We start from the raw sequence: 24246 nt of genomic DNA, 5'->3' as shown, positions 1-24246 counted from the left end.
CACAGCCCGAAAAGGCAACGTGGGCAACACCTCCGCTTCTCCGTCCCGCGGGCCCACCACCTACGGGAAACAGCAATGGGGTCGGGTGCGCTGCCAGAAGGGTGGCAGTGAAGGCAGAGGGTCTCGACGGACCAGACCCGGGCGACAGAAGCTGGCTTTGGGGACGTGGAACGTCACCTCTCTGGGGGGGAAGGAGTCGGAGCTTGTGCGGGAGGTGGAGCGTTACCAGTTGGATCTGGTTGGGCTCACCTCTACGCACAGCGTCGGCTCTGGAACCTTACTTCTGGATAGGGGTTGGACTCTATTCTTCTCCGGAGTTGCTCAAGGTGTGAGGCGCCGGGCGGGTGTGGGGATACTCACAAGTCCCCGGTTGGGTGCTTCGTTGTTGGAGTCTACCCCAGTGGACGAGAGGGTTGCCTCCCTACGCCTGCGGGTTATGGGGGGGAAAACTCTGACTGTTGTGTGTGCTTATGCACCCAACAGCAGTTCAGAGTATACGGCCTTCTTGGAGACCCTGGAAAGAGTCCTGTATGGGGCTCCTGAAGGGGACTCTTTAATCTTGCTGGGAGACTTCAACGCACATGTGGGCAATGATGGAGACACTTGGAGGGGAGTGATTGGGAGGAACGGCCCCCCTGATCTGAACCGGAGTGGTGGTTTGTTACTGGACTTCTGTGCTAGTCATGGATTGGCCATAACAAACACCATGTTCGAACATAAGGATGCTCATAAGTGTACGTGGTACCAGAGCACCCTAGGCAGAAGGTCCATGATCGATTTGGTTATCGTATCATCGGACCTGAGGCCGTATGTTTTGGACACTCGGGTAAAGAGAGGGGCGAAGTTGTCAACTGATCACCATCTGGTGGTGAGTTGGGTCGAGTGGCGGGGGAAGCCTTTGGATAGACCTGGTAAGCCCAAACGTGTAGTTCGGGTGAACTGGGAACGTCTGGAGGAGGCCCAAGTTCAGGAGGCCTTCAACTCACACCTCCGGCGGAGCTTTTCGGGCATTCCTGTGGAGGTTGGGGACATTGAACCAGAGTGGTCGGTGTTCAAAGCCTCTATTGCCGAAGCCGCGGCGGGGAGCTGTGGTCTCAAGGTCCTAGGTGCCTCAAGGGGCGGTAACCCTCGAACCTCCTGGTGGACACCGGTGGTCAGGGAAGCCGTCCGACTGAAGAAGGAGGCCTTCAGGGATTTGTTATCCCGGGGGACTCCCGAGGCAGTTGCAAGGTACCGACAGGCCCGAAGGGCAGCAGCCTCAGCCGTGGCCGAGGCAAAGCAGCGGGTGTGGGAGAAGTTCGGAGAAGACATGGAAAAAGACTTTCGGGCGGCACCAAAGTTGTTCTGGAAAACTGTCCGACACCTCAGGAGGGGGAAGCAGGGAACCATCCAAGCTGTGTACAGTAAGGATGGGACGTTGTTGACCTCAACTGATGGAGTGTTAGGGCGTTGGAAGGAGCACTTTGAGGAACTCCTGAACCCGACAACTCCGCCCTCTATGTTAGAGGCAGAGCTGGAGTATGACGGGGGATCGACACCAATCTCCCGGGGGGAGGTCACTGAGGTCGTCAAACAACTTCACAGTGGCAAAGCCCCGGGGGTGGATGAGATCCGCCCAGAAATGCTGAAGGCTCTGGGTGTTGAGGGACTGTCATGGTTGACACGTCTCATCAACGTTGCGTGGAAGTCGGAAACAGTACCGAAGGAGTGGCAGACCGGAGTGGTGGTTCCCCTTTTCAAAAAGGGGGATCAGAGGGTGTGTGCCAATTACCGAGGCATCACACTACTCAGCCTCCCCGGGAAAGTTTACTCTAAGGTACTCGAAAGGAGGGTCAGGCCGATTGTCGAACCTCAGATTGAGGAGGAACAATGCGGATTCCGTCCTGGTCGTGGAACGACGGATCAGCTTTTTACTCTCGCAAGGATCCTGGAGGGTGCCTGGGAGTATGCTTATCCAGTCTACATGTGTTTTGTAGACTTGGAGAAGGCATATGACCGGGTTCCAAGGGAGTCACTGTGGGAGGTGCTGCGGGAGTATGGGGTGAGGGGGTCTCTACTCAGGGCCATCCAATCTCTGTACTCCCAAAGCGAGAGCTGTGTCCGGGTCCTCGGCAGTAAGTCGGACCCATTTCAGGTGAGGGTTGGCCTCCGCCAGGGCTGCGCTTTGTCACCAATCCTGTTTGTAATATACATGGATCGGATTTCGAGGCGTAGTCGTGGGGGAGGGGGTCTGCAGTTCGGTGGACTAAGGATTGCACCACTGCTTTTTGCAGATGATGTGGTTCTGATGGCTTCATCGGTCTGCGACCTTCAGCACTCACTGGATCGGTTCGCAACCGAGTGTGAAGCGGCTGGGATGAGGATCAGCACCTCCAAATCTGAGGCCATGGTTCTCAGCAGGAAACCGATGGACTGTCCACTCCAAGTAGGGAATGAGTCCTTACCCCAAGTGAAGGAGTTCAAGTATCTCGGGGTCTTGTTCTCGAGTGAGGGAACAATGGAGCGTGAGATGGGTCGGAGAATCGGAGCAGCGGGAGTGGTACTGCAGTCTCTTTACCGCACCGTTGTGACGAAAAGGGAGCTGAGCCAAAAGGCAAAGCTCTCTGTCTACCGGGCCATTTTCGTTCCTACCCTCACCTATGGTCATGAAGGATGGGTCATGACCGAAAGAACGAGATCGCGGGTACAAGCGGCCGAGATGGGTTTTCTCCGCAGGGTGGCTGGTGTCTCCCTTAGGGATAAGGTGAGAAGTTCGGTCATCCGGGAGGGACTCGGAGTTGAACCGCTCCTCCTTCGCGTCGAAAGGAGCCAGTTGAGGTGGTTCGGGCACCTAGTTAGGATGCCACCTGGGCGCCTCCCTAGGGAGGTGTTCCAGGCACGTCCAGCTGGGAAGAGACCAAGGGGTAGACCTAGAACCAGATGGAGGGATTATATCTCTTCTCTGGCCTGGGAGCGCCTTGGGATCCCCCAGTCAGAGCTGGTTGATGTGGCCAGGGAAAAGAAAGTTTGGGGCTCTCTGCTGGAACTGCTACCTCCGCGACCCGACCACGGATAAGCGGGAGAAGATGGATGGATGGATGGATGTAAGAAGTAGAAAGTACAGGTATTTGTGTTCAACATGTAAGAAGTAGAAAGTACAGGTATTTGAGTTCAAAATGTAAGAAGTAGAAAGTTCAGGTATTTGAGTTCAACATGTAAGAAGTAGAAAGTACAGGTATTTGGGTTCAACATGTAAGAAGTAGAAAGTACAGGTATTTGAGTTCAACATGTGAGAAGTAGAAAGTACAGGTATTTGTGTTCAACATGTGAGAAGTAGAAAGTACAGGTATTTGGGTTCAACATGTAAGAAGTAGAAAGTACAGGTATTTGAGTTCAACATGTAAGAAGTAGAAAGTACAGGTATTTGAGTTCAAAATGTAAGAAGTAGAAAGTTCAGGTATTTGAGTTCAACATGTAAGAAGTAGAAAGTACAGGTATTTGGGTTCAACATGTAAGAAGTAGAAAGTACAGGTATTTGAGTTCAACATGTGAGAAGTAGAAAGTACAGGTATTTGTGTTCAACATGTGAGAAGTAGAAAGTACAGGTATTTGAGTTCAACATGTAAGAAGTAGAAAGTACAGGTATTTGTGTTCAACATGTGAGAAGTAGAAAGTACAGGTATTTGAGTTCAACATGTAAGAAGTAGAAAGTACAGGTATTTGAGTTCAACATGTAAGAAGTAGAAAGTACAGGTATTTGAGTTCAACATGTAAGAAGTAGAAAGTACAGGTATTTGAGTTCAACATGTAAGAAGTAGAAAGTACAGGTATTTGTGTTCAACATGTAAGAAGTAGAAAGTACAGGTATTTCAGTTCAACATGTAAGAAGTAGAAAGTACAGGTATTTGAGTTCAACATGTAAGAAGTAGAAAGTACAGGTATTTGAGTTCAACATGTAAGAAGTAGAAAGTACAGGTATTTGTGTTCAACATGTAAGAAGTAGAAAGTACAGGTATTTGGGTTCAACATGTAAGAAGTAGAAAGTACAGGTATTTGAGTTCAACATGTAAGAAGTAGAAAGTACAGGTATTTGTGTTCAACATGTAAGAAGTAGAAAGTACAGGTATTTGGGTTCAACATGTAAGAAGTAGAAAGTACAGGTATTTGTGTTCAAAATGTAAGAAGTAGAAAGTACAGGTATTTGTGTTCAACATGTAAGAAGTAGAAAGTACAGGTATTTGAGTTCAACATGTAAGAAGTAGAAAGTATAGGTATTTGTGTTCAACATGTAAGAAGTAGAAAGTACAGGTATTTGAGTTCAAAATGTAAGAAGTAGAAAGTACAGGTATTTGTGTTCAACATGTAAGAAGTAGAAAGTACAGGTATTTGAGTTCAAAATGTAAGAAGTAGAAAGTACAGGTATTTGTGTTCAAAATGTAAGAAGTAGAAAGTACAGGTATTTGGGTTCAACATGTAAGAAGTAGAAAGTACAGGTATTTGAGTTCAACATGTAAGAAGTAGAAAGTACAGGTATTTGAGTTCAACATGTGAGAAGTAGAAAGTACAGGTATTTGAGTTCAACATGTGAGAAGTAGAAAGTACAGGTATTTGAGTTCAACATGTAAGAAGTAGAAAGTACAGGTATTTGTGTTCAACATGTAAAAAGTCGTCAGAAAAATAAGTTATGGAGTAAAGTACTGATACCAGAAACATGTTCTTAAGTACAGAAACAAAGTATTTGTACTCCACTACTTCCCACCTCTGCCTTTCTCATACTAGGACTCAGAAAGACCGTATCCAGAAAGTGAGTCCTGTGGTCAGCAGAGGGCAGCGTTGTCTCTCTAAAAGACTGAACTCAGTATGTGTTACCTGATCTCTTGAGTACACGACTGCAGTAAAGCCTCAGAGGTGTTTTGGGATCATGGCTGGACTATGGATCTGTTCACATCTCACTGAACACAACACAAGCTTTGCTGCACTGTTTTGCACACCTCTACTTTCTTACACCACAACTAAAAAGGACAAATAACACAAACATGCATGTGAACAAATGAGGACAAATCCACCTTTTTAATGTGTTTCTGTATCAACTCAGAGACACATGTTCTCTGATTACTATGAGGGGGAAATAGAGGCTTTTAGCTGGAGCCATAGTGACTTTGAAGCATCATGACATCCCTGAGAGTGATTTGGTGTGAGTTGGGTCCATTTGTTGACTCAGTCATTAGGAGTTTCAAAGCAAACACATTTGATATCCAGAGAACAGGTATCCCACATTTAGGGGGAGGTTGAAAGAAGAGTCAAGACCACTTTAAAGGTCCGTGTATTGACGAATGTAAATCACAATTGTTAGCAATATACATTGTTTGATCATGAATACATAGGGGGAACTGTAGAGGTAGAAGAAGTATCGACACACAGATAATCACAGAGAACCAGATTACAAAAAGGATTGTGGAAAGGCAATGTTTTACAACTAAGATTATTTTCATTTTGATTAATCTGGACATGGTTGTCTCATTAATCGTTCCATTGTTCATCTATAATAGGTCTAAATATAGGTAAAGATGACCATTACAACTCCTTAAGACCCAGGTTTCTAATAGCTGGTTCGATCTGACCAACATCCAAAAATCATAAGCTATTCTGTTTACTATTTTAATGTCACAAAAAACAGGAAATATCCAAATCCTCTCAACAAAGAAGCGAGAATCAATGAGACTAGGAGGCGTGTGGCGCAGTGGATAGAGCGTTGGTGTTCGGATCAAGGGAGCACAGGTTCAAACCCCACTGCAGTTAGCATGTCGTTGTGTCCCTGAGACACTTCACCCCAAATTGCTCCTGTGGGGATTGCCCACAGTATTGAGTATGGAAGTCGCTTTGGATAAAAGCGTCTAACAAGTAATGAATATTTTACATTCTTGATCGAAAAAATGACAGTTAATTTGCAGAAAAAGTTGCTTATTTCTTTTTCTGTCGATCGACTACGAGCTAAATTGTTTATGATGTATGATTACAGGAAACACTTAATACACAACTTGCTATCATGGCCTATTACACTTTTTAGTTTTCCATTGGACTCCTTTGTTTACTTCCACATCACTGTGTTACACTTAAACTTCTATTGGCAAGCAATCCAACACATTGTACGTGATAGGCTAAGGGGCGGGACATCTCTAAGCAGGTCGACCAATCACAACAGAGCCGGCCAGCTAACCAATCAGAGCAGACTGGGCTCTGGTTTCAGACAGAGGGTGAAAAGAGGTGCTGCAGCACAGACAGTATGAGAGAAATAGAGAGCTTTTTGAACATTAAAGCTTGGAGACATGTAGAGACACTACATACTGATATACACCTGAACATCAGCAGGAGAGGACTCTTTAAAGTAGAGACACTACATACTGATATACACCTGATCATCAGCAGGAGAGGACTCTTTAAAGTAGAGACACTACATACTGATATACACCTGAACATCAGCAGGAGAGGACTCTTTAAAGTAGAGACACTACATACTGATATACACCTGATCATCAGCAGGAGAGGACTCTTTAAAGTAGAGACACTACATACTGATATACACCTGAACATCAGCAGGAGAGGACTCTTTAAAGTAGAGACAATACATACTGATATACACCTGAACATCAGCAAGAGAGGACTCTTTAAAGTAGAGACACTACATACTGATATACACCTGAACATCAGCAGGAGAGGACTCTTTAAAGTAGAGACACTACATACTGATATACACCTGATCATCAGCAGGAGAGGACTCTTTAAAGTAGAGACACTACATACTGATATACACCTGATCATCAGCAGGAGAGGACTCTTTAAAGTAGAGACACTACATACTGATATACACCTGAACATCAGCAAGAGAGGACTCTTTAAAGTAGAGACACTACATACTGATATACACCTGATCATCAGCAGGAGAGGACTCTTTAAAGTAGAGACACTACATACTGATATACACCTGATCATCAGCAGGAGAGGACTCTTTAAAGTAGAGACACTACATACTGATATACACCTGATCATCAGCAGGAGAGGACTCTTTAAAGTAGAGACACTACATACTGATATACACCTGATCATCAGCAGGAGAGGACTCTTTAAAGTAGAGACACTACATACTGATATACACCTGATCATCAGCAGGAGAGGACTCTTTAAAGTAGAGACACTACATACTGATATACACCTGAACATCAGCAAGAGAGGACTCTTTAAAGTAGAGACACTACATACTGATATACACCTGGACATCAGCAGGAGAGGACTCTTTAAAGTAGAGACACTACATACTGATATACACCTGAACATCAGCAGGAGAGGACTCTTTAAAGTAGAGACACTACATACTGATATACACCTGAACATCAGCAGGAGAGGACTCTTTAAAGTAGAGACACTACATACTGATATACACCTGAACATCAGCAGGAGAGGACTCTTTAAAGTAGAGACACTACATACTGATATACACCTGAACATCAGCAGGAGAGGACTCTTTAAAGTAGAGACACTACATACTGATATACACCTGATCATCAGCAGGAGAGGACTCTTTAAAGTAGAGACACTACATACTGATATACACCTGATCATCAGCAGGAGAGGACTCTTTAAAGTAGAGACACTACATACTGATATACACCTGAACATCAGCAGGAGAGGACTCTTTAAAGTAGAGACACTACATACTGATATACACCTGATCATCAGCAGGAGAGGACTCTTTAAAGTAGAGACACTACATACTGATATACACCTGAACATCAGCAGGAGAGGACTCTTTAAAGTAGAGACAATACATACTGATATACACCTGAACATCAGCAAGAGAGGACTCTTTAAAGTAGAGACACTACATACTGATATACACCTGAACATCAGCAGGAGAGGACTCTTTAAAGTAGAGACACTACATACTGATATACACCTGAACATCAGCAGGAGAGGACTCTTTAAAGTAGAGACACTACATACTGATATACACCTGGACATCAGCAGGAGAGGACTCTTTAAAGTAGAGACACTACATACTGATATACACCTGAACATCAGCAGGAGAGGACTCTTTAAAGTAGAGACACTACATACTGATATACACCTGAACATCAGCAGGAGAGGACTCTTTAAAGTAGAGACACTACATACTGATATACACCTGAACATCAGCAGGAGAGGACTCTTTAAAGTAGAGACACTACATACTGATATACACCTGAACATCAGCAGGAGAGGACTCTTTAAAGTAGAGACACTACATACTGATATACACCTGAACATCAGGAGGAGAGGACTCTTTAAAGTAGAGACACTACATACTGATATACACCTGAACATCAGCAGGAGAGGACTCTTTAAAGCAGAGACACTACATACTGATATACACCTGAACATGAGGTTCATAGGGCCCCTTTTAGTCAACATTAGATATGAAATCAGTCACACAGCCTCATTTCCGTCATATCAGACAGGGCCATCCTTATAGGTGGATTACAGTATCCATGAAAACCCCCATTTCCTCGAGTGTTCGTGCATGTTTAGTGCTTGCGGGTCTATTAAACTGTTTAATGCAGCTTTAACAGCTAACTGAGAGCCTCTCACACACACACACACACACACACACACACACACACACACACACACACACACACACGTTATTGATGCTGGAGCCTGTGGTCGAGTCCATTTAGATCACTGCGTCAGCCGCCTCTGGAACTGTGCTGATAGAACGCTGTATGAATGTGATTAATGACCAGTTTATCTGCCACATCCATCATACACAGAAACCTTGTGTGTGTGTGTGTGTGTGTGTGTGTGTGTGTGTGTGTGTGTGTGTGTGTGTGTGTGTGTGTGTGTGTGTGTGTGTGTGTGTGTGTGTGTGTGTGTGTGTGTGTGTGTGTGTGTGTGTGTGTGTGTGTGTGTGTGTGTGTGTGTGTGTGTGTGTGTGTGTGTGTGTGTGTGTGTGTGTGTGTGTGTGTGTGTGTGTGTGTGTGTGTGTGTGTGTGTGTGTGTGTGTGTGTGTGTGTGTGTGTGTGTGTGTGTGTGTGTGTGTGTGTGTGTGTGTGTGTGTGTGTGTGTGTGTAAACCAATCCGATTAAACACTGCACCAGTCTAAGAACATAACATATCGGTAGAGCACACATCTTGGAAAAAAAACACTTTCACATTGTTTTTTATATCGCAGTACACACAACCTTACCTGATATTCAACCTTATAGTATGATAATAACATATTGTTTGTGCAAAATATTCATAATCGTTTTAATATACATTACAATTTGCATTTCGCATAATTTCATTGTTCTCAGAGTCTTACACCAACACATATCTACTCTGAATGAAATCAAATTGAAGTGCACACATTTGTATTTATTTAATCAAAACATCAGCTTCATTGAATTCAGTGTATAGTATCTCTAGCAGGAATGGCTTATAATTGTGCTTCCAGTATGATAGTCTTATTTTTTTAGCCCAGATTGCTAATACTCCTTTAAATATAGCTACGGTTCTTTCAATGTTTTGCAAATAAATAGGGCGCCTTGCAGAATTTGATTATTTTTAGAGCTTTAATCGACCACATGTCGCCTCTGAATGACATTTAATTTCATGTTTGAACATTAACATGCACACATTTGTATTTAGTTGGATCAATTACACACTTAAAATCCTTATTAATACTAAAATACAAATGTTAACTATTTATTGTTGTTAAATAGGGTATTACAAAGTGTACATTGTAGCTTCTTATTTTACTTACTTTAGGTTCATATTTAAATAAGTAATTCTATTTCATTATTATTCTACAATACAGCAAGTGTTATAAACCACATGTCTCCCCAGGATGAACATCAGCTCCGTATAATCCATAATAATAATCCATAATAGAATATTTGACACTCCCATGCATTGAAATAGACAAACACACGCCCGCCTCTACTTTGATTTAGGGGCTCCATTACAGAGGAGCTCATGCAGAGTCATTCACGTGTTAGTATTTAAATGAAATTCAGTATATTGGCTAACAACAGACTCCTCTATACTTCACATGGCTCGGTTTTCCAATGATGAATAATTTCCAGTGTGGTATGGACATAAAAAGCAGAATCAAGCCCGACATTTCCTTTCTTTTACGCCGTTTCTTCATGGGTTCCTGGTTTCCATTTGATTCTGTAGCCACGGGTCATTGGTTGCCTCTCCATCAGCCCCCTGCCGCCCTCCACCCATAGGTTACAGAGAAAGGTTGCAGAGCACTCACATTTAGAAACAACGTGTCCTGAACACAAACACACGGAGAGAGAGAGAAGTGGACTGAGAGCTGGACTCAAGCTGAGAAACAGGGTCAGATCGAGGGCTGAGCAATGAATCAACATGGTTATCAAAATAGCAACAGTGCATCATCTAAATCACAGTGAAGGCAATGTTTGGTAAAGGCAAAATATGTAAGAAAATAGCTAAATAAATATTGTTGTGCTCGAGAGAAGTCACGGTCTCCACACAGTATTCTACAGACTTACAGAAAAAATATATGTTCAGTACAGATCCCCTTAAAAAATCACACAAGGGTGGTTTTCATATATTTTTTATTAATATTTTCCTCATACTGCCTGTGCTGCAGCACCTCTTTTCACCCTCTGTCTGAAACCAGAGCCCAGTCTGCTCTGATTGGTTAGCTGTTGTGATTGGTCAACCGCTTACAGATGTCCCGCCCCTTAGCCCATCACGTACAATGTGTTGGAGCGCTAGCCAGCATCAGTGTTACATAGTGATGTCACTTGGGATTTTAGCCTTAACAGACCATTTACATGCAAACACTACAGGAAAGAGAAGCATAATAAGGGCCTCTTTAATCCTATTTTTTCTTACGTCAAACTTTAGCGAATGATTACTTACACAGACGACTAAGCATGCATTTGATTTGATACTCTGATACTAACCAGAAACTTCTCAATCATATCCAAGTGACCTAATGATTCTTTATAGTAGGTAGGGTGTTGCCATTTCATAAATAAACTCTGCCCAGATGTCATTTTGTCTCTCCACCCTCTCAGTGCTGTTTGCGACAGATAATTGTAAATGGCTTTTGTCTGTCCCATCTCCCGAATGAATGAGGAAGTGGAAGTGAGGAGGAGGCTGTTAAAGGAGGGGTAAGAAAGACAAAAGTGAGAGTGTGTAGTGAACGCACATAATTCACAGCGCCGCTCTCCATCAGACAAGGATCTATAATTGAAATGACAAAGAAGATGCATCACCGCAGCCAGTTGTTAGTGTTGGAAGCTGTGAATTTTCCTTCTAGTATCCCGCCACTGTGTCAATCACCCAGGAGGGGTCACATGGAGGCCAGGATGAAGTGTGTGTTATTACTTTTATCAAACACATGAACCAGTTCTTCTTCAGTCTGCAGTTTGAGGCTTTCTACACTAAGACCATGCTACCAGGAGTTATGTGTAAAGTTAAGCACCGGACACGCTTTATATGAGGGTGATTAGCGGCGTTAAATAATGACTGTTATTAATTGTATTTATTGCCACTTTAACATCAAATCCTGTGTAGGATGCAGGCTAATTACAATCATCACTTATATCAGACTGTGCACAAAGAATATAGGGCTCAGTTCTGCTGCTGCAGTGATGTTTCCCAAACCACAGATTTGTAAAGGGCCCATGTCATGCTTCTCCGGTTATGACCCGCCCCCTTGTGTGTTATGAAGGTTGCTCTGCATGTAAACGGTCTGCAGAGTCACAAACCCTCAAAGTACACCCTGTAGGGAGTAAAACTCTAACACAGAGAAGACCTGTCTATGCTGCCCCAGAACGCCTCGTTGAGGATTTCTCTTTTTCAATTGGTTGCTTCCTGGGTATAGTGACGTAACGCAGATTGGTCCATCCGCGGAGCCGTTACGTTTGGACCAATCCGCGGACTTCCTCACGCACACACACTCAGCGGGACACTGTGATCTGGCTCGCTGGTGTGGGGTCGGTGAGACACAGCAGAACTCAGCCTGGGCACACACACAAACTCCCAGCCAGGCTGCGGGTGTGTGTGTGTGTTCGGGCTGGGTCTCGCTGTCTCGCAGACGGCCACTGGGCTCACAGGGAGGGGGGGGGGGCAGGAGCTCCAACAAGCCGTTTAGGACAGAGAGTGAATACACATGCTATACAGAGATGCTGTTTGAGAAACCAATGTGAGTTTGGAACATTGAACAATGTAAATCTATTCTAGTAGACCTCAACAATGGAATTATGATCAGTAGAAATGGGACCTTTACGTTATTTTGCAGAGCTGGAAAGTTTACAACGATATTGAAATTTGTTAACTATTAAAACAAGGCAAAGCAAGTTTATTAATCCAACATGTTTCAACAGCAAGGAAATCCAAAGTGCCAAAGAAGCAGCAAAAGTATATAAAATAAAATAAAGATATTTCTATAAACATAAAAAGCATAAAGTAAAATGTCCAATAAAAATGTGTTTATAAACATAGGACATTAGTGCAAATGTGCACATATAGACAGGGGTGCACATCACTTTTTATGTGAGTTACTCAGATGAGAACCAGGAGACAGCGTTTGGTACTCACCCCACACGAAGCGTGGTCCTCCTCAGTGTCTCCTTCACTGTCCTCTATTTACACTTCTTGCATGCTAGATGATGAAGATGAAGATGCACCTCCCTGTCTCTTTTGAAGCCTCCGATTTGCTTTCTCCAAAACTTGTTGCCAAAACTGTGAAGTCCTTGCATTTCCTGAGGCCAAGTTGAAGGATCAAATACTAAGAAATGATCACATGACTTGAAGTCATATCTGTTTTCAGATGTGGGAAGTTACGAAGTCCACTTATTCAAGTACTGTACTTAAGTACACTTTAGAGATATTTGTACTTTACTTGACTTTAATGCTAATTTGTACTCTACTACAGTTCAGAGGTAAATGGTGTACTTCTACTCCACTACATGTATTTAATCCCTTTAGTTACTTCTCAGATGTGGATGAATGATGTGAAATATAATCAAGTGTTAAATCAGACTTTAGTTCCACCTGGAGTAAATCCACCAGCTACCCTGCAGTATACAAAGTCATTCAGACTAGCTGCACCTTTACCAGCTTTGAGAACACTTTCATGATCAATCATTATAAAACATATCATATCTATTATTCTGAAATGGACCAATGTACTTTTACTTTTGGTACTTTAACTAAATTTTGATAATACTTTTCTAATTTTACGAACGTAACATTTTGAATCCAGGACTTTTACTGTAACAGAGTATTCCTCCACAATATCTGATTTCAAACTCTTCCATTAACCCCCTGAGTAACTTTGAGTGTTTTGCTCCACTTTGTTGGAAATCAAACTGCAGCAGCTTGACCACAGAGCGTGAACGTTGTGATCAGCTGATGTTGCGCAGTTCTCCAGTGTGTGCACAGGGGAGTCTCCCACTGCAGCCAGTTGACAGAGTTTTGACCCTGTCTGTGCACACGGCGACCAACTCTGTAGTCCAGTGATCTAAGCCTCTGCCTCTAAGCACCACAGGTCCGTGGGTTATGTCCTGCGCGGCTCGCCCAGCTCCAGTTCAATCAGTCATAGAAAGTCAGAAGATCTTTTGCAGGAAGTGATACGGCAACGTAGCTGCTTAATTTTTTTTTTTTTTTTTTTACATGTATAGTAGTTTACTCCATTGAGTGTTTACAGGAAACACGTGTAGACGAAATATGTGTTTTGTTTTTGATGTTTTGAGGTACGCAAAGGCGCGTAGTGACAAAAGTGACATTACACAATTCAGATTTGTGCCGTGCATGCGTACCCTGCATATAGATATACTGTAGTTAAAATTAGCTTCACATTTACCACTGAAGTGATCTACGTATTAATGCACCAATATAATATATACAGTGTATATATATATATATATATTACTCTCAAATGGTTCATTCTGTATATTTAGTACTATTTTGCCTATAGTTGATTATCTAAAATAATGTTCTTTGTAAAGTTTGGTCCTACATTTCATAGTTATTGGCTTTGAGAAAGTCTTAAAAAGTCCTAAATCTCAGTCCCCTTACCCTTATGAACTCTGTGCTGACATGTCCCCACTGACCGGGTCCAAATGTTGGTCTGGGAAAGACATAAAAAGATTAGGACTTGATTTAGGACAGGAGTCTCATTAAAGTGTGAGTGTTCTTCTGACGTGAGCTGAAGGAAGGTGTGGAGAAGTGAGTTGGGGGGGGGGGGGGGGGTGTATTGATCTGAACTCTGTAATCTAACTGGAGGAGGAGAGGAAGCTAATGATGGGGAACCGTCGGACACCTCTTTCTGTTATTGGATTTCACATCCAGTAAACAGCAGTGATTGTCGGGGCCGGCAGCAGATTGACTTCTAAAGTGGTGCTTAAGTTAACGTGCAGTCATTTCACAACAACTTGAGGGGGGGGGGGGGGGGGTTTATCAGCTGCTGCGTCACTTTAATCTGTTTCTCATTAATCCATCTATCTATCCATCTATCCATCCATCCATCTATCCATCTATCCATCTATCCATCTATCCATTCATCTATCCATCTATCCATCTATCCATCTATCCATCCATCCATCTATCCATCTATCCATCTATCCATCTATCCATCTATCCATCTATCCATCCATCCATCCATCCATCCATCCATCCATCCATCCATCCATCTATCCATCTATCCATCTATCTATCCATCTATCTATCCATCTATCTATCTATCCATCCATCCATCCATCCATCCATCTATCCATCTATCCATCGATCCATCGATCCATCTATCCATCTATCCATCCATCCATCCATCCATCCATCCATCCATCCATCCATCCATCCATCCATCCATCTATCCATCCATCCATCCATCCATCCATCTATCTATCTATCTATCTATCCATCTATCCATCCATCCATCTATCCATCCATCCATCCATCCATCCATCCATCCATCCATCCATCCATCCATCCATCCATCCATCCATCCATCTATCCATCCATCCATCCATCCATCTATCTATCTATCTATCTATCCATCTATCCATCTATCCATCCATCCATCCATCCATCCATCCATCCATCTATCCATCCATCCATCCATCCATCCATCCATCCATCCATCCATCCATCCATCCATCCATCCATCCATCCATCCATCCATCCATCTATCTATCTATCTATCTATCTATCTATCTATCTATCTATCTATCTATCTATCTATCTATCTATCTATCTATCTATCTATCTATCTATCTATCCATCTATCCATCTATCCATCTATCCATCTATCCATCCATCTCTCATGTTCCCCGTACCCTCCTACCTGTGAAGTACGTCATGATACAGTATCTTTATCCATACTAACACACCAATGCAGATATATTTTCAGACTGTATACAGAGGTCCTCATTTTTATTTTTATTTTCTGATTGAACAATGTGCGCATTTTTCGCCTATCTTTTTAATTGAATTCTATCTTTTTACTGCACTTCTTTACTTCTTTACTAACTTTGTATGTTTATATTTAGATATATATTAGATAGATAGATGGTAGATATAGATAGATATATACTTTATTGATTCCAATTTTGGAAACGATGTCGTTACAGAAGCAGCACTGTGTTCATACATAAAAATAAAAATACTTAAAAAGTGGAATTAACAATACAAAATACAAATGAAAAATATTATATCAAATATAAAACAATAAAGAAAATATCCTGGATAATTAAACTGTTCTAAAAAAGTCCAAAAGGCTGCAGTGCTGGAATATAGGCTTATATTACAGAAATATATATAATTATATTAGATCCTTTTATGCAGACATTAGGCTTGCTGGTTGTACATTAGTCCCATTCTAGTGAACACATCATCTCAGGAATGCCTTGGGGGAGTTTCATCAAATTGGCTCGAACTGACTCATGTTCGAGGTAACTGTGACCACGGCCATACCAAAACTCACAAGCTAATTCCTACATTTTTGAAAGACTGAGTTCCACATTACGAAGGCCGCCTACTATCAACCAATCAATCAATGTTTATTTATACTAGGGATGCCAGCGATTATTCGATCTTTCGAATATTCGTTACAGTCTCCATAATCGAAAATTATTTTTTAAAATTCGATTTTATTTATATATTTATTTATTATGTTTTTATTTTTTGTCCTAGCTTAGTTTCAACCAAAATATAGACTACTGCTAATAACAGTAGGCGAATAATCGATTAATATTCGCCAGGGCTGTCCGATTTTCAAATTGGATCATGGTCAGTTTCTGGCATCGCTAATTTATACAACCCAATATCACAAATGTTACATCTGTCTCAGTGGACTTCACAGTGTATACAGAATATCAGTATGACAACACGACACCCTCTGTCCTTAGACCCTCTGTCCTTAGACCCTCACATCGTACAAGGAAACACTTCCAGAGAAAACCCACAGTTTAAAGGGGAACATGGGAGAAACCTCAGGGAGAGCAACAGAGGAGGGATCCCTCTCCCAGGACGGACAGACGTGCAATAGATGCCGTGTGTAAATCGAAGAGATAATACATTTACAATATAGGTAGACCAAATGTTTGGAAATGCATGTGTGTATAATAAGAAGATGAATCCACGAGGATATCCATCCAGGACTTATGATCCAGGACCACAGCCACAGGCACAGCTACAGACTGTCTGTTTGCTGTTTTCCCTGTTTTATTTAAATCAGAATATTCCTATTACGGACACCGTTTCTCTCAGTATTAAAGTGTGGCCCAGCCCGACCCAAAGCAGAACGTGGAATACTCACTGCGAGCATTTTGAGATGTCATTACATAAACCAAGCTTTCTTTTCACTTTTTGCATTAAAGGTGGTAAAACAAAAGTTGTTCAAAGGAACGCTTCTCTAAATCATTACTACGCTCAATGCATCCTAGTTTTAACCCCAATAAACAATCACTATGTGATTCATGTTCTTCTCTGCAGGGGAAGACGGGGAGCAGCTGCCGGTATATAAGGTAGGTTCCTATTCAAAATGCTTGAGTCTCTTCTCCTCCTCTAGTTTAGCTTAGCTCTCCTGCAGTGTTCAGTGTTCCTCACTCACATGTGTTCTGGTGTTTTCCGCAGGCAGAGGGAGTTTTAACGCTGAAGCTGGGCTCCTTCAAAGCGCCTCGCCACGAACGGAGCGGACAAGTCCTGTGTATGGATTGGCTGCCCGAAAAACCACACAATATAATTGCTATTGGATTTTACGATGGTATGAATTGATTTCTGGAGATGCTTTTTGATCAATCGCTTCAGTGTCTGTAGGAACAAACACTTCCCCTCAGGTTCATCCGGCCTCTCTTTATTATTCCTGTCACTGACGGGGAAAGGATATTTTCTCCTACGAATATCACTCACTACTCGATAATCAATGAAGCCTTTCTTTTAAATACGTTTTGATGTATATTGCAGGTTTTTTTTATCACAAGGCATACATACAAAATGAAACACTTAGATAAATAGAATAACTGCATAACAATCTAAAAATCTGAAAGAAAACCCCACAATTTGCTAATTATTAGTTAATCAATGGAGTAGTTTCTCTAAATTATTAGTTGTATGTATTTCTTTTTTTTTAATTTCTTTTTTTTATTCTTTATTTATTTGGGGTCACATTATAGTACAAGTACAGTTTTTCAAATCATATATTTTTAGAGACCCGAAAGTGACAAATGAAATAGCAAACAAAATTAATCAAAGTAAAATAAAAACGAAAAAGTACACAGGGGTTGTTTGAAATAGCAAATGTCTACACATGTACATATGCATACATATCAACATACATATATACATTCAATACACATAGATGTGACCATACATACATATCTATACATATACATTCAATCGGTGTATAGAAACAGTCAAACAAAGGATGGTCGTCTTTGGGATATGTCAATTCTCCACTTTTTCCATATTTCTTCAAATGTGTTTTCCTGAAGCCTCATTGAGAAGGTGATTCTTTCCATAACATAGACTTCATGGATTTTGTCGTATCAGTTGTCGAGAGAAGGGATATCCGCTTTGAGCCATTTTCTAGTTATTGCTTTTTTTGCTGCAACAGTAAGAATTCCAAATAATAGTTTTGTTTTGGAGTTTGTGGGGATTGAATGTACGAGCCCAAATAGAAATTCGTCCCAGTTTAAAGGGATTTTTTCCTGTAGTATTATTTCAATTTCGATATAAATCTTTTCCCAAAAAGTTACTATTAAAGGACAAGCCCAAAACAAATGGTAGTGATGTGCTAGCTGAGAACCACATTTCCTCCAGCAGCTGGGCTCTCCTTAGCAGCAGTAAGTTGTATGTATTTCACCGTCCAAGTGATACATTTCTACAGTATTTAATCATTACGAACTGTCCTTTATTTGGATGTCAGACATTTCATTTGACAGAATAATCATTTTGAAAAGTTAGGACATGGGAAATGTGACATGTGTTGAATAAGAAAGAATAATCATTTGATTTAGACACAAAATGAGGTCATTTGAGCTCGTATTTTCACATGTTTGTGTCGTTTTGTGTCACGTGTTTCCTCTGTTTCTCCAGGGACGGTGGGTCTGTGGGATCTGAACACAAAGTCGGCGCTGTTGCGAGTTCGACAGCCGGATAAGTCGCTCAGCTTGTTGCCGTATCGATGCTTCCTGGCTCACGACCACGCCGTCCGGGCTCTGGCCTTCTGCCCCGCCTCCAGGTAATCACATTGAAAATCACCTGTATGTTGAATCTGCACTCTCGTAATATCACAGGAATCTGATGTGCATGTGTGTGACGTACATAGAGAGAGAGTAAATGTGGATCAAGAACATATTTGTTCAGCAGAAATGCCTCACATTGCAACAGCTTCAAACGGATTTGAATTCACAAACACCTCCAAGTGTTATTGGTGGTTATTACATCGCTTAGTTGAATAATCAATTCTGATTGGTCAATTCAGAACACGTGACACGTTGTTAATCCAGAACAGACAGAACGCTGGCAAGGACTTATTGATCGTTGTTAAGGACGCTCAAATCTGCTGAAAGAAGTCCGGTCGATTGAACTGTATACAGTTTGGCTGAAACGGACAAGACAAGAGGGACAAGAAAGCAGCGGAGAAGTTACGGGGCAGAAACCCTCCTTTTTACGCAGCGGTCCAGACATAGACATCAAAGGGCACATATTCAGTGTGCAGTTCCTTTGGCATTAGGGCAGGGATATCTAGATACTTCCCAAGGTTTGACATAATGAATTGTGCTACTTTTAAAGCAAGCAACGATGTTTTCAAATCTGTAATCAAAAAGCTCCTCAAAAACACTATCGAAGCAGTTCCCGCCGTTGCTAAGTAGTTCAAACGGTAACAACGGACTATTTTTCTTTAGCGGATGCATGTCGTTTTAATTAAATAAATAATAGCGTACTATTTTTTAAATCAATAAAAACATTTTCTAAATCTATAAAAGCGTTTCAATTCATATTGGGAGTCATGTCGTCACTTTGTTGAGAATGTGGCCGTGTAATAAGCGGGATAATGTGCAGCGACTTGTTCTTTATGGGGAAAAGAACACCCTTCATGATCAGATTTGAATTCACAAACACCTCCAAGTGTTATTGGTGGATACGATACGATTAGGGATGTCCCGATCCCCTTTTTTTGCTCCCGATCCGATTCCGATCCTTTGATTTTGACAATTTGCCGATACCGATTTTTCCCGATCCGATCTTTATGCAATGCATTAAGAGAAAAAAAAGAAAAAAAAGATTCAAGTTGTCCTTTTAAGGTTATTTTTTTATTTAAATTGGATATTCTATCCAACATGGATATAGCTTCATTCTTTCACAGCAGCATTGGATCAGTTCAGTTGTGCAGCATTGGATCAAAACAAAATAAAGCTTATCAGTACTCGTTAGCTTACTGCTACAATTAGACACTGCGCCCTGCCCACTCTGTTGCCAGATCTGAGAGAAATAAGCAACCAGGTCTATGAGAACAAGCCCCAAAGAAGCAACACATACATGATGTTGTGTAATTTGAAACCAAAACTAAGGCCTCAGGATGACTTTAAGACTTGAAAATGGTCATTTTTGTTTTGTAACATTGAATACAAAATAAATTAAAAAAAAAAAAAAAAAAAAAAAAATCCCGATTCCGATCTTTTGAAAATCACGTGATTGGCTCCGATCTCCGATCCCCGATCACGTGATCGGATCGGGACATCTAGATACGATAATACTTTAATGGTCTGATCAAGTCTGAAATGTGACTTGCATCACAGCTGCTCCATGTGTAACACCAACAGACAGATATCAAGACACAATACGTGAAAAACAAACATTGAACATAACAGCAGGATCACTGAGAGAAAACCGTTTGCACACGCAGGACAAATCAAGTTCAGTTGTTTGAAGCAGTGCTGGTTCGGTAAATCTTGAAAGAAGAGAACTGCTGAAGTTTGACAGAAAAGCTCTTGTTCCTTTCTACTACGGCACTAATTCAAAAAGTAGGGTACAAGGCCGGGCGGTCTGCCATGTCCTCTCGAGGCCAACACCGCTCAGATCATCTCTCTAGTCAACATCCACTGGCCTTCAGCCTTTCTGAATATTTGAATTTAGATGCTCAATAAACTCTGAAGCTTAGACTTTCAGACTGCGAGCATTATTTATCTGGCTTAAGTCCTTCAGAAAACACAGCCAAGGAGTATTTATGGAGGAAATAAAACATTATTTTAGGATTTGCTTGTCTTGTTGAGCTATTTATTCTCTTAAAAACTTCTCCATTGGACTCATTTGTTTACTTTCACAACATAGTGACATCACTTGCGCTTCTATTGGTCCACATTGTACGTGATAGGCTAAGGGGCGGGACATCTCTAAGAGGTTGACCAATCACAGCAGAGCCGGTTTCAGACAGAGGCAAGGCAAGTTCATTTATATAGCACCTTTCAACACAAAGCAATTCAAAGTGCTTTACAGAAAATGAAAGACATTAAGAAAATGGCATTTAAAATCAGTCATTAAAAAGAAAAGATAAAAAAAAAAAACATTAAAAGAAAAAATACATGGATAAAAGTTACAGTGCAGTTTAAGATGTGAATAGCTCAATTAAAAGCAGCGACAAAAATAAAAGTCTTTAGCCTGGATTTAAAAGTAGTCAGAGTTGCAGCGGACCTGCAGGTTTCTGGGAGTTTGTTCCAGATATATGAGGCACAAAATATGAATATAAACCTGGAAATTAGCATATTAGGGCCCCTTTAAGATATATAAAATAACAAATGAATGTCCAATTTCCACAATTTAAATAATTGTCACGATAGGAGTCTCCATGCAGTAATTTAATGACCCCAAATCACATTTTTGCTAGCCAACTGTCAAACCAAAGTACGGGAGATATTCTGCTTTGATCCAGATCAGCTTAATTGTCTTGATATGAATACATCCTAAATGGTACAGGTGTAGAGATGAACACTGACCGGCCGATATCTGATAGGTAATGTAAGGTCATAGCTCAGCATTTAATTGAAACCATCGGAGACAGGGTTCATCCCTCTCAAAGGATTGATCTGCTCCGTTACTCCGCTGATGAATGTGTAGATGAGGAGAATGATTTGCATCACCTGTGCGTGTCAGCAAAAGGGTTTAAGAAAAAATACTGTGCAGAAATTGGCTTTTTAATCAATCAAAAAAAAAAATCGGACATTTGCCGGACTGCCATCTTCCTCGGGTGTTAAGGAGTTTTATTTCCTCTAAACTGCTCAAGCAGTGGAAGTCTGTACTGTTCTCCAATATCATCTTTTAAGTTGCTGACAACCCACCTATAACATGATTAATGTTGCTTTTGGTGTCATGTGATTTAAATGCTTCCACACAGCCTCTGAAATGCTGAGATTACAATTCGTGTAGAAATGCTGAAAAACGACTTCTGAGAAGATGTTTTAAATGTGTATTGATCAGCTTCCAGACTCTGCTGATGCTCGCCCTCGCCTACATGAGTTTAATCTCATACACCAGAGCCCCCCCCCCCCCTCTGCAGGAATAAACCCTTTTTAAAAACGTATAATGAAGCATCATTTCAACTCCTCTGTCCTCAATTGAACCCATAAAATGAAGGGACGTTAATGCAGCAGGTCTCATTTTAAATGTGGTCAGTTAGTCGAAATGCACAATTAGTTTTTTTTTCTTGTAATCTATAGATCAGATCATATTGAGTGTTGAGGTTTACCATGACTTGACCTTGACCATGACATGGCTCACTATTTTAAACATCTTTTAAAACCAATTTTCTACCAATATGCCTTCCCTGTAAATGAGCTGAAGTGTATACAGTATGTGTACAGCTGTCTCCGGTATCACGGCAAGATGTGAATATGTGGTGATGTACCCTACTGGGAGACGTCTGAGAGCAGACATGTGACGGAGAAGGTTTTAAACTGGAAAACAGGAAATCTGTGCAAGCAGCAATATATCTGAGTGCAAGCGTACCGTTGGAGCAGAAGCAGAGCAAATCTAAGGACAGGGTTGGACTGAAAGAAATAAAAAATCTGAACGTGAAATCAATGAATTATGCTCTCATTGAAACGCTCTTGAATAAAGATGGGGAATAACCAGCATAACACGGGACATACTGTTTTCACTCCGGGTATTTCTGCACCGCTGGGCCATGCTAACAATACCGTGTAACTGTCACGTTTGAAGGGACGAAATCGTGACATCTTCACGTCTCCCAGCGTGGGAAATGCCCACATGTTCACGTGATACCGGGTTGACAGCTGTGCATTACATTACATCACATGTCACTTGTTAGACGCTTGTATCCAAAGCAACTTATATACTCAATACTGTGGACAATCCCCACAGGAGCAATTTGGGGTGAAGTGTCTCAGGGACACAACGACATGCTGACTGCAGTGGGGTTTGAACCTGTGACCCCTGATCCCAACACCAACGCACAAACCCACTACGCCACACGCCTCCTATATATGTAGGCTTCTTATTGTTCTGTTTATTTTGCAGCACTTTGTTTTAAAAGGTGTATAATATCTTACTTACTTACTATCACCTATACTAGAGAGCAACAAGGCAGCCTTTTTAGATATAATGAGAAAATCTGAACTACAATACACTTACACGGTTTTCCGGATGCAGATGAAATGTGTTGTTTTCTTCTATTACATTTTGTATTTTAACGTTTGCAGGCAGAACGTTTTTTTTTTATCCACAATATTTTACTATTTTTGTAAAACAGTTCTTTGTTCTTTTAATTTAATTTCCTTTTTATTCATTCTTTTTATAAATATCTTTCAACACATAAGACCTGGGTAATATCCAGATAGTGAAACAATTATATATACAGTATGTGTCGGGAGCGGTCAGTAAGTCACAGGGTTATACCACACACCACAAACAAAAAAGGAAAAAAAAGAAAGAGAAAAGCACTTTGTTCTCAAAATTATAACTTTTTATCAAAATCTCCAAATCATGACTTTTTCTCAAAATCTCAAAATTATGACTTTTTCTCAAAATTATGAGCATAAGGCCTGGTTAATATCCAGATAGTGAATAAAAAAAATAAAGATATGTGTGGAGCGGTCAATAAGTCACGGGGTTATACGATACGCCACAAAAAAATAAGAAAAAAGCAGAAAGAGAAAAAAAAAATATGGGATAATACGGGATTTCAAGATTTTTTGGGGGGGAATTCCACGAAGAGAAAAGTTGAATTCCGAGAAATTCAAACAAAAAAAAGTTCGGATTCTGAGAAAAAAAAATTGGGATTCTGACAATTTCTTTTTTTTTATTCTAAAAAGAAAAAAAATCGGGATTCTGAGAATTTCTTTTTTTTTATTCTAAAAAGGAAAAAAATCGGGATTCTGAGAATTTCTTTTTTTTAAACATTTTTAAAAGAAAAAAGGTGGAATTCTGAGAAAAAGAAAATTCGGAATTCTGAAGGCAACAAATTCAGAAAATCTCAGAATTCTCCTAACTCCCTAATACTTTTGTTCAGATATAAAAAATATGTGTTGAGGGGGTTCAATAAGTCCCGGGGTCATACGACACACCACAAAAAATAAGAAAAAAGCAGAAAGAGAACAAATTAAGCTATACCAGTGGAGAAAAAATACATCAAAAAATAACAGGAAACACACAAAACGTGCAGAAAATACTAATCAATCATAAAAAATCAAACTAATTAAAATGAAGAAATACAGGACAAACAAAAGCATGATGTAAAAATGATTAACACTA

General features: G+C 41.0%; 1 protein-coding gene across 3 annotated transcripts in view; it reads left to right on the top strand.

Annotated features, from left to right (window-relative positions):
• The window catches only part of gtf3c2 (general transcription factor IIIC, polypeptide 2, beta), a 50258-nt gene that overhangs the window by 15635 nt on the left and 10377 nt on the right, over positions 1 to 24246 (top strand). For all 3 annotated transcript variants that reach the window (XM_079646329.1, XM_079646327.1, XM_079646328.1), the window contains exons 12-14: positions 16972 to 17003; positions 17113 to 17242; positions 18574 to 18718. In XM_079646329.1, the coding sequence (XP_079502455.1) occupies positions 16972 to 17003; positions 17113 to 17242; positions 18574 to 18718 (307 nt within the window). The remainder of the gene's footprint in view (positions 1 to 16971; positions 17004 to 17112; positions 17243 to 18573; positions 18719 to 24246) is intronic.

The sequence above is a fragment of the Notothenia rossii genome (genome assembly GCF_949606895.1).
Source record: "Notothenia rossii genome assembly, chromosome: 8".
NCBI classification, from domain to species: domain Eukaryota; kingdom Metazoa; phylum Chordata; class Actinopteri; order Perciformes; family Nototheniidae; genus Notothenia; species Notothenia rossii.
The sequence above is the reverse complement of the archived record's forward strand: the minus strand, read 5'-3'. Positions and strand labels throughout refer to the sequence as shown.